The sequence below is a fragment of the Micromys minutus genome (genome assembly GCF_963924665.1).
Source record: "Micromys minutus genome assembly, chromosome: 29".
Lineage (NCBI taxonomy): Eukaryota > Metazoa > Chordata > Mammalia > Rodentia > Muridae > Micromys > Micromys minutus.
Window position 1 is genome coordinate 26,553,518 of NC_137964.1, and position 12,190 is coordinate 26,565,707.

A 12,190-nucleotide genomic window follows, 5' to 3' on the forward strand; every position below is an offset into this window, starting at 1 on the left:
GCTCATGGTAATGAAATCAGGATCAGAAGCTAGAGATCACCCTTGACTACACAGCAAGTAGCCTAGAATATAGGAGAGCCTATGGGAATAGGGGACCAGACAGACACATACCCTGGTAAGATGGCTCAGTGGTAAAGGTACCAGCCACCACACAGTACAGTTTTTATTGCTGCATGGCACTCACGTAATAATTAGTTCCCATGCGCTGTCCTCTGACATCTATATAGATGCCATAGCACCCAGGTCCACATAATAGATAAATGTAATTTTTTAAAATGAAATATGTAAAAAGTCAGGCCACCTTGCTTTGATTAGTACTAAATAGCAGTCTTAACCCTCCTGCCTTGCCTTCTGGGTAGGATCACAGAAAAGCACTGCCAGGCCCAGCAAAACTCCTTTCTTGTTTTAAATGCTCTGACCTGCTGTTATACAGCAGGCTCTACAACTGCCAGCATTCCCTCCAGAGGAAAGGGGGTCCTCACAAACCAGTTAACAAAAGGTCATGTGGGGATGGGCCCAAGCCAGGTCTAGTGTCAGCCCTCCCCTGCTGCTAATGAAGCTTCATGCAGAACTGTCAGCTATTTCTCTGGCACCATGTGTGCCCTGAGTGTTGCCATGTTTCTATCATGATTGTTACAGACTAAACTGCTACAAGCAAACTCCAATTAAATGTTTACTTTCTCTTATGAGAGCTAATATGGTCATGGTGTCTCTCAGAGGTAGAACATTCACTATGACCGTTATGCATGGGAGAGAGACAGGATGAGGACTTGTGAGATTCTTGAGGCCCTACTAAAAAGTTGCTAAGGGTAGAGATTACAAGCACCACTGTCTGCAAGCTGCACAGAAAGCCCTGGGGCTACAGCACTCACATGTTATTGCCATGCTGGGGTGGGCTTTCTGGGGTGGAGCTGCTGTTTTGAGTTATCCCTAATCCTTTTAAGTAACTTCTCCCCTACGACCACCAATGAGACCCATCAGTTCATTAAGCCCATAGTGCTGAGAGTCATTACCATGCTCTGTTCATGTGTTATGTCACCCCAGAAGACTGTCATGTAAGAGCTGGGCATACACACAAAAAATACAGACAATAACTTTTGTATTTTCTGAATGTCTGAAAGTAACTTTATAGAGAGCTTTCTGTCACATCCAGCTAATAGACCATTTGTGTCACTATTTCCACAACTGTCTGTATTTGTCTCAAGTGGTATTTAAATGTACAAGTTTGTTTGTAGAGTGAGGAGGCTTCACAGAGGTTCTCAAAAGAACTGCTGCACTGGTTATAAACAGAATGACAAAAATGCAACAAGGCATTTGTAGCCATCTTTGGCTAGTTCTTTTTACTTTAGGGATGTATGCCTGCGAGTGCATATGAGGAGGGGCACACACTCCAGCAGGCAGCAGTGTCCCTCCTCCTCAGACACAGTCCCTCCTTACATCTGGAACTTGGCATTGTCTCCTCTAGGCTAGAGGCCAGCAATCTCCAGCAATCCTCCTGTCTTGCCCTACAGTACTGGACCACACCTGGCTTATTACACTGGTGCATAGATCCAGACTGAGGTCTCTGTGGTGGTGCAGCATGCACTATAGGTCACTGAGTCTTCTCTCCAGCCCTTATTTCCTAGTCTTCATACAGAACTGAGGTGACTTGAGCAAACCGAGACACAGCCGGCACAGCAGACGCCTCACCAAGCACACCATCCAGAAGGTGTGCGGCTTCGCTCCCTACGAGCAGCATGCAATGGAGTTGCTCAAAGAGTCCAAGGACAAGCGCGCACTCAAGCTCATCAAGAAAAGGGTGGGTACACATAAAGAAAGAGTGGAAGGAGCTGAGCAATGTGCTGACAGCCATGAGGAAGGCAACGGCCAAGAAGGATTGATGAACCCTCGGCCTCAATAAAAGAGCCTTCCTACCCTCCCCCCCCCAAAAAAGCCAAACAAACAAACAAAACCAAAACCAGAAATAGTGGCTCATGCCTGTAATCCTACTACTGAGGAGACTCAGACAAGAGAATTACAAAGGTTCACAGAAAACTGAAGGATAGCCTAGGCTACAGAGTAAAGTCTTGTCTAAGAAAAATAAAATAAAAAATAAAGACATAGCTCAGATTTAAGACCTCAGACTATAATGAGAAAACCATCACCCTCATACAACCTGGCCTAAGAGTAGTATCACGGGTACTGGGGAGGGGCTTGCACAAGTCATGAGGCCAGGAGAGCACAAGCAGGTAAGAGTGTAGTGTAAAGGAGGGAACAAACCAGGAATGAGTCAAAAAAAGACATGATCTACTCAGGAAAGTAGATGCAGGCACTGGTAAATCTGAACAGCTTAAAATGTGGCATGAGAGTCTGAAAGAGCCCAAAGGGGCCTGTTAAACAGAGGTTCCACACAGCCTCAGGTAGAACTGTATGTATGAGGAGGGGGAAGGAACTCTTTTCAGGGAAAAGGAACTTGAATAATTTGCAGGCAGAATTGAAGGAGTCAGTAGCAGAAAAAGTGTGAAGTCCAGAAAGTGCAAAAGCCCAAGATGGGGGCCCATGGCTAACAAGCTGAGTTCAACACCTCTTCTCTCTACACAGTAAAACACACACACACACACACACACACACACACACACACACACACACACACACACATTTAAATAAGTGAAAGTCAAATGAAAGATCGGGGAGGGGTAGGAATGCTGTGTGGGCAAACAAATGAAGAAGTGGGTTTAGTTGTTTCTTCCACAAAGCTAGAGAAAAGAGAATCAAATTTGCAGAGGAAGAATAAGTGGTAGGTAGTTGTAGTTACCCCAGAGGTCATTCCCAATAAACCACTTGCTCATTACTTCTTAATGAATGTGGAGTCTAGTAAGCACAAGTGATTCTTTGGACTGTTTCCAATTGGAGTGGTCATAAATAAGAAGCTAAAAGAGAGGATATGTGTAATTCTAGAGCCAAGCATCAGTGATGAGTATGAAATTAGACATAGAGCACGTTCTGCTACTGCACCAAACCAGAGCAGCACGGAGCTCTTCTAAAACATCAGTTCTAAAAGCCCCAATGAAGATGGAAGAATAATTTAGGCTAAGGGTTGGCAAACTTCCCTGTCAAAGGCCAGATGAGGTGTATATATGCAAGGCCCACTGTATGTTATTAACTGACCTCCAGCTTTACAGGACGGCAGCTGCAGCCAACACATGAATGGAGAAACACTGTGCTGTTACAACCCAACTTTGTGTACTACTGTGTCCATCTGCTGACCTGCTATCCTGGCTGACTGAGACCACACAAAGGCACAAAGCAGTAAAGCGGCAGCATGAGAGAGAAGCAAGACAGAAGCCGTATAAATCCAACACACAGGGAGGTCATCAAAACAAGGACAGAATACAAACACTAGATCACTAATCACTAGGGACTGGGGAACAGGCAGCGACAGCTGACGGTTAGCATGTAAGAGGACCCTTGGAAGAGGCAATAGGAAGATCAGAAAAACAAAAAAATACAGATTAAACAGGCACACTGGAAAGAACAGAGCAACAGACACAAGTCCCATTCCAAGACAACCAGCACATGTTCTAAAAGTGCTAAAGAGGGAATAAAATGAATCAGGAGCAGGCACAGTTAGTAAAACACTTGCAGAGCAAGCATGAGGACCTGAGCTTGAACCCTAGGGCCCACAAAATACTGCAGAACTGTCATCTTGGTGCTAGGGATGCAGACAGGAAGACCCTGGGGTGCACTGGCCACCCACTCTAGGCAATCAGTGAGATCCAGGTTCAGTAAGAAACCCTATTCCAAACATAAAGGACATGATTGAGAAGACCACATATCTTTAATCCCAGCACTGAGAAGGCAGAGGCAGGCAGATCTCCAAGTTTGAGGCCAGCCTAATCTACATAGGTTCTAGGATAGAGACTCTATCTCAAAAATCAAAAAGAAGAAAAAGGGGTGGGGGTGGACAAAACCTCATCCAACATCTACTTCTTACTCACACACAGACACACGAGGCCCACAAGCACAGACAGACAGTAGACACACAGCAACATGCACCAGGGCTAGAAGGATGGCTTAGTGAGTAACAGTACTTGCCAGGAGGATCTGAATTTGAATCCCAAGAACCCGTGTAAGAGCTGGGCAAACAATTTTGGCTTTTGTGGTCCCTAAGCTCCTCTTAAGGGGACATGAGGGTGAAGACAATCAATCATCCCTTAAGCTCACACTTGCAGCTAGTCTGCCAAATATAGCAGAAAAGCTACTAATCTGTTTGCAGTAGAATGGGAGAAGTGATATATGCTGCCTTTCCAGGACCCACCTCATGACTATTAACCAGTTCCATGGGATCCAACATCCTCTTCTGGCCTCTGTAGACACTGTACACAAACATACATACATGCAGGCAAACACTAAGACACATAAATAAAAATAAAAGTATAAAAATCTTTTAAAAGTAAAAACAAACCTAAAACATTTTATTTTTTAAAAGCTGGCTTGCCATTAAGAACTGATCTTTACAGCAGTGACTGATGACAAGCACCTGAACTCTCACCACCTGGAAGAGTGAGGCAGGAGGATCAGGAGGTCAGGACCAGCTTCATCTTGAAAGGCCATTCCAAAGTCACCCTAGTCTACATATTGATGAAAGAAAATCTCATGACCTGTTCTATCTACATGTGAGTTAGAGGGACTCAGTGTAGGGAAGATATTTTTATTCAGTCCATAAACCATATTATCCCATAACATAGGGATATTTCTAAGCCTTTCATATATTTGCAAAGATGGGTGAATATGGGGATAGAGAGATGTGTTAGTTAAGAGCACTAGCTGCTCTACCACAGGACCCCTATTCAAATCACAGCATTCACATGCAGCTAACAACTGTCTCTGCTCTAGTTCCAGGACATCCATTGCCCTGTTTTGACCTCCTTGGGCTCCAGAGCATACATGATACAGACATATAGACCTGCACACACTGGATGGCTCACAACCACCTTTAACTTCAAGTCTAGGGGGTCCAATACCTTCCATAAGCTCATATACCAATCCACAAAATTTAAAACTAAACACTTCTTTTTAGAGTCTCCACTATTAACTAACCTTGGCTATCCTCAACTCACTATGTGGACCAAGCTAGCTTTGAACTTGGAAAGTCTGCTCTACCTCTGTTTCTGTCTCCCAAGGGCTAAAGGTGAGTACCACCAGGCTCAGCTGATTTTTTTCCTTTGAAACAACAATTTCAATTGTCTTTAGTTTACATCTATTGGTTATATTAGGTTGTGTATGTTCATGTGAGGCAAGAGAACAGCTTACAGAATTGGCTCTCCTCTAGCATGTGGGCTCCAGGGATTCAACTCTGGGTTGGCAGCAAACATTTTTACTTAAGAGCCATCTATAACCAGCCCTTAAAGTACTGCCAAACTTCAACTTGGTTGTTCCATGACTTTCCCCTTCCCCACTGGTGAATGACCCTACAAACTCATGTACACCATTCAAACACATTTCCCAGTGATGCTGCTGGGATTTTTTTTTTTTTTTTTTTTTTTTTTTTTTTTTTTTTTTTTTTTTTGCTTTTTATTCTTAAATAAAAATTTGAGGGGATGGGCCTTAGTTAGGGTTTCATTGCTGTGAACAGATACCATGGCCAAGGCAACTCTTATAAGGACAATATTTAATTGGGACTGGCTTACAGGTTCAATCCATTATCATCTAGGTGGAAATATGGCAGCATCCAGGCAGGCATGAATCAGGAAGAGCTGAGTTCTACATCTTCATCTGAAAGGCCACTAGGAAAAGGCTAACTTCCAGACAGCTAAGTCGAGGATCTTAAAACTGAAGCCCACAGTGACTCAAGCCTACTTCCTCCAAAAAGGCCACACCCACTCCAAAAGTACACACCTCCAAAGGATGCCACTCCCTGGGCCACTCATATTCAAGCCATCACAGGGTGGGGTGTGTATGTGTGTGTTTTGCCACTGTGTTTATTTGTTCATGGTTGGTCCTAGAAGGTATTAAGATCTCCTAAAAGTAAAGTTACAGGTAGTTTCTAGCCCTCATGTGGGTACAGAGAACTGAACCCAATTCCTCTGGAAGAACAGCCAGTGCTCTTAACCACAGAGCTATTGCTCCAGCCCTGTCTATTGTGTTTTTGAGGGTTTTTTGTTTGGTTGGTTGGTTTTGGTTTTGTTTTGAGATAAGATCTCACTGGCCTTAAACTCATGGCAGTCTCCTGTCTCAGTATCCTGAATGCTAGCTAGACTAACAAGTGAAGTCACCATGCCTAGCTAACAACTTCAAGATTCTGACAGTAATGCTAAAGAAAAATGATAAAAATAGAAGCTCCAGGGAGAAATTAATCTCCTTCTGTATTCATGAAGCGTTGATATCAAACTACCACCAATTAGTCAATATCTGATCAAGGTCTACCATATTAGTATATCAGCAAAAAATGCAAGATAATGTCTAGCTCTGAGACCAAAAAATAAATAAATAAATAAATAAATAAATAAATAAATAAATAAATAAATAAAGGCAAGGAAAAAAAGCTAAACCACTCCTCGGGACTAGAAGCCCAGGGCTCAGTCCTCATATACCTCACATGCCCACAACCTCAATCAGGCTGGTTTGGGGGGTGGGTGTTTGCTTACATTTGTGCATCATGTTAGTGCAGTGCCCAAGGATGCCAGAAGAGGGTGCTATATCTGAAACTGGAGTTGCAGATGGTTATGTTTTGGTTGTTAGGAACCAAAATCAGATCCTCTGGAATAGCAGCCAGTACTCTTAAACTCTGAGTTACTCTCCATTTCACAAGCTGATTATAAATTAGAATATACTGAAAGGAGGACTGATCACTTGGAAAATGTCCCTAAGTATCTAACTAAAACTAGCAAGCACCGGTTAAATTCTATCTTCTTTTACTCCAGGAAACTAAAAAACCATAGGTAAATCTCTAATATAGACCACTCCTTTTAATGCAGCACTTACTACCTTAATTTATTTGATTAATGAGACATGCTAAATTAGTAACTGAACTCTCTACACATAAGCAGCATCCCCATAGCAATACTTCCTCTCAAAAAGATGGTAATTCTAACACTCAGGAGACAGAGGCAGGTAGATTCATTCCTAAAATCAAGGCCAGACTAGTAGTCTACAGAGGGAATTCCAGGAAAGTCAGGGCTACACAGAAAAGCATTGCCTCAAAAACAAACAAACAAAAGATAGCAACTTCTACCAACATATGTTTGCACACACAGGCGCTCGAGGGTACACAGACCCTGACTCAAAATCTTGGAAGAGGGTTCAGTCAAGTGCTTGCAATGGAAGCATATAGATCCAACTTCAGTCCCTAGCTAGCATCCATACAGAAGCCAAGCATAGCGTATGGTTGTGTGCTTATAACTCCTGAACTGCGAGGGCAGATAATAACAGTGAGCACCTACTCCTAGCAAGAGACATTGTCTCAAAACAAGGTGGATGTCTTCTGAAGAATACCCAAAGGTAACCTGGCCTTCATGTGCACCTGACAGATATTCCGGCTCAAGGATGCTAAATTCTTGAAGACAGACAGAGTTTATCTTTAGTGTGCAGAGGCCCTGCACTCATTTCCAGCACTGAAAAATACAACAGTATAATTAACTAGCCACAGTGGGCATTTTATTTTTCCTTTTTTGCTTCTGGTTTTTCTGTGTATCCCTGGCTGTCCTGGAACTCATTCTGAGGACCAGGTTGGCCTCAAACTCAGATCTGCCTGCCTTTGTCTCCTCCTCCCTCCACACCTGGTTTTCTACAAAATACTTGAAATTACCTTCCCCCCCCCCCCCCTTTAAGATTTATTTATTTATTTTATGTGAGTACACTGTAGCTGTTTTCAGACAGACCAGAAGAGGGCATCTAATCCTATTACAAGGTGGTTATGAGCTACCATGTAGTTTCTGGGAATTGAACTCAGGACCTTTGGAAGAATAGTCAATGCTCTTAACCACTGAGCCATCTCTCCAGCCCTGAAATTACTTCAATATTCATGTCTTTGTAAGAAAAACTAAACCATTACTACACAGTAAAGTATCCTTCCTCTCATGAGTACCCTGAACATTTGAAAGCTGTTACTATCATCTGTATTTTCTTGGCAGAAGATCCTAAGCCACCTGAGAAATAAAGACATAAATATCACAATAAAAGAAAACCACTGATTTAAAATAGAATTTTAAAATGCACCACAAAAACTATCTCAGAGTATTTACTCTTTTTTTTTTTTTTGATCCATACTCAGGAAATGCAATTCACTGTTTACATTTTAAACAACAGTATGTTCAAGGCTATGGATTCATAATCCCTGAACCATAAAACAGCCAGCCAGCCAATGGTCACACTCCATGACTCAAAAAGGCTGAGATAAAGGGATCAAATCTGGGGTACAGAACTACTTAAAAGCTAAGTTCTTACTTCAAAATAAATGAGCAAATACATAAGTAATAAAGAACCAGGCTGAGAACAGCTCAGCTGTTGGATGCTACTACTACACAGGACTGACCAGTACTGGGGAGTGGAGACAAGAAGAAGCCTTTCTTTAAAAACTAAACAAACACAGGGCACAGTGCAACCTTTAATCCAAACATTTCGGAGGCAAAGGCAGGTGGACTTCTGTGAGTTCCAGAATAGCCAGAACTACACAGACCCTGTCTGGGGGATTCTGGGTCAGGGTGGGATGGCGGAGGAAGCAGGGAGTAAGAACGACTAAACACGACAGAGCACCAGAGCTGGGGATGGGGCTCAGTAGTAGGGTTTACCTAGCACATGTAAGGCTATGGGGTAAAGTTCCAGCACCTTAAAAAAAAAAAAAAAACTAACATGAAGTAGTATGGTCCACAGGACTGCAAACACATAATCAGGCAGCCAATAACTATTTCTGCTACAGCCAATCCTCTCCTCAGAGTGTGCTGTGTGTACACTCACAGTTTGGTCTTCCCCCTTATGTGATAATGAAAGTCACTCTTAAAATTTAAAAACATGAAATCCTTCAAACACATAAAAATACATTTAGTATTCCAAAAAATAAGGAAAAATGACTCTAAAGACAGCAACAAAGAAAGCATTTATCAGGCTGGAGAGATGGCTCAGTGGTTAAGAGCACTGACTGCTTTCCCAGAGGTCCTGAGTTCAATTCCCAGCAACCACATGGTGGCTCACAGCCATCTGTAATGGGATCTGATGCCCTCTTCTGGTATCTGAAGACAGGGACAGTGTACTTATATATAATTTTTAGAAAAAGCGTTTGTCTCCTTCTTCATGAGTGACTGAAGGTTCTTTAAAGAATCACAAATCTAAGTCCACTCCCCAACCCCCCCCCAAAAAAAGTAATGGCAGAATTGTATTAAGAAAGGCTGTGTTCAAATGAAGTTCAAAAAAAAAAAAAGAGAAAGGCTGTTAACAGCTGGCGGTTGTGACACACCTTTAATCCCAACACTCCAGAGACAGAGAAAGACAGATTTCAAAGCTCGAGGACAGCCAGGGATACAGAAGAATCCTGTCTCGAAAAAGGGGGGTGGGGGGCGTGTTTCTGTATGAAAATCTCAACTCAAAAGCACAAATGGCTGTTAACATGGACTGAAGCACGAAAATCAACTGTAGTTAATGATAATCTATCATTAAAGAATTTTTGAATTACAATGATCCTTTCCCAATACTACCAAATGCCTCTCAACAGAGGACAGACCAATTCTCACAGGCCCCTCTTTCATCAATACTTGCAACAGGTTGGGAACACACACACACACACACAAGTATATAACTATATTTAAATTCTCAAAATACACAACCATACCTACAACAACATTCTGTTTGAGATGGTCCCACTGTGCATTCCAAACCCAAGGCTTACAGATGTGAGCTGCTACTGGCTGACATTATGTTAACAGACTGCATACTAGGGCTGGAGAGATGGCTCATAGGCAGGAGCAACTCATAACCATCAGTAACTTCAATTCCTAGGGATCTGACCTCTTCTACCCTCAACAGCTTCAGGTATGCCCATGGTATACATAAACACATTCAGGCAAGATGCTCAGATACGTAAAATACATAAATCTAAAAACATTTTTCAAAAAATGCATACTGTAATTATATATTTATGCTTCTAAAAGTACCAAGTTATTTTCCACTTAAGTTTTAAATATTTTCTAACAAAATGCATTAAAACATTTTTATTAGATTTTTTTAAAAAGCTATTCTAGAAAATACCTCTAATAAAAAAAGAAAAAGAAAAAGAAAAGAAAATCTCATCTCCAGGTCTTAAGGCAAACAAAGGCTTACCACCTCAACACTAGAAAGGCAAAAGCAGGAAATCAAGAGGTGAAGGTCAGCCTGAACCACATAGCATGATCCTTTCTGAAGTGGGGGAAATCAAGTCTGTATGGTTGCAGGAGAAGTACTGTTGGAGTGAGCCGATTACACCAGGGATAAGGTGACTTAGGAAACCCAAGCCTACCTCTTCGTGCATAACTGGAGTCTGTATCTTTAAACTGTACCACAACGAAGTCTGAGCATTTGAACAAAACACTCTCCATTATTTCTTCACGTTTTGGCCCGGAACTGGATTCTGTACTTTTCTCATGTGCAGCATCAAGTACCAAATCACACTAAAATAAAAATATTAATAACATTAAAAATATCGGTTAATAGTATTTATAGGGATATTTAGCACATCAAAGCCATTTACATTTTAAGCCTATGGCAAAAGTAAGCATCCTGAGAAAACCTGATAATCATGTCCTGTTTAGACTTGTCCTACACCCACCATACAAAAATCCTCAAATCTAAAAGCTTTTCTTACTATAGTGTATCTGAAACACAATAATGTTAAAGGGGGAGATTCTTTACTCTCCTCTTCTGGCTCACAATATCTGAAAATGTTTGCATATAATAAGCACAAACAATATTTTTAATTGAATAGTAAGAATTTGTTATTAGAGAGAAAAAAACAAGTGGTTATTAAAAATAGGTAGAGTGTAGTGATCAGGAAAATATTTTTACTTTATCTCATGAGCTCAATTGCCAACTCCACAGTCAGCTGAGCCTCTGACAAGAAGGATGAATGAATACTTAGAATGAAAGGTACTTAATAAGAGTTACCTTAGGAAGCGACAGGAAGGATGAATGGGTACTTAGTAAGAAGAATGAATGGGTACTTAGTAAGAGTCACCTTAGGACTGTAGGTTTTAAATGAATGGATACTTAGTAATTATCACCTTAGGACTGTATGTTCTAAACACTCCTTCATAGATGCCACCGCTTTTCACTTGTACTTCACACTTTGATCCCTGAAAGATACAATGTAAAAGTAAAGAGCATGGTCCCCATCACCCCTTTTCCCTTCATTTCCATTAAGGTCTCATTCCATATTGGACACTGACTGGCAATGATCAAGTTTCAGCACAGTAACACTATACCAAATTCTCTATTGGTACAGGACTGGAAACTCCAAAGTGAATATAAACTGAAGCCTAAAGCTACACACTTCTGTTCCCACTACCATTAGATAACAAAATATTACACAAAAGACCAGCAGCTATAAACACTATTTTACATGCAACAGAGTTAGCAAGAGTATTTTTACTGTAAGTTATAATGAACTAAATAGTATTCTAATGTATTTTTAAATCATCTTTATTACATATAGCCTAATAATATTAGGTTGAGAATTATATACATTTTAACTCCATGTAATATCCCACCCCAAAGGAGTTCATCCCTAATAATCAGGTAACTTACAACAACTGATGTCAGTATATGAACCATCCTCACATTTGCATAGATTCCGTCAAAAGAAATCTGGAGTATGAAAAATAAACATTATTGTAAGTTGGTAGTTAACCTTCTCTAGCTGTAAGATATTTGGATTATAATAGACAAAGGAAGAGTTGGTTACTATCACATTGTTTTCTTACAAGAAACAAACAATTATATCAAAGGATGCCAACCAATAACTACTATGACATAAACAAACAAAAACAGGAGACTTAGACCTCCATGTGAGAAAGCAAAAATCTCTAAGGAAGACAAATCAATGTTTGCAGGGGTCTGGGCTTTGCACAGCTAGCTGCCAGGCAGAAAAGTGTGCTGTGTTAAGTGCAGCAGTGGCTGTAGGACTACAGACTTTTAAAGCTGTATGCACAGCCAGGCTGTCTGCAAATACCTCTAATTCCAGCATTCT

General features: G+C 41.2%; 1 protein-coding gene across 6 annotated transcripts in view; it reads right to left on the reverse strand.

The window, feature by feature from the left end:
* The window catches only part of ATXN2 (ataxin 2), an 86,922-nt gene that overhangs the window by 46,672 nt on the left and 28,060 nt on the right, over positions 1–12,190 (reverse strand). For all 6 annotated transcript variants that reach the window (XM_080940978.1, XM_080940976.1, XM_080940975.1 and 3 more), the window contains exons 3-5: positions 11,749–11,808; positions 11,226–11,297; positions 10,466–10,616 (exon numbers count right to left, since the gene is read on the reverse strand). In XM_080940978.1, coding sequence (XP_080797104.1) covers positions 10,466–10,616; positions 11,226–11,297; positions 11,749–11,808 — 283 coding nt within the window. The remainder of the gene's footprint in view (positions 1–10,465; positions 10,617–11,225; positions 11,298–11,748; positions 11,809–12,190) is intronic.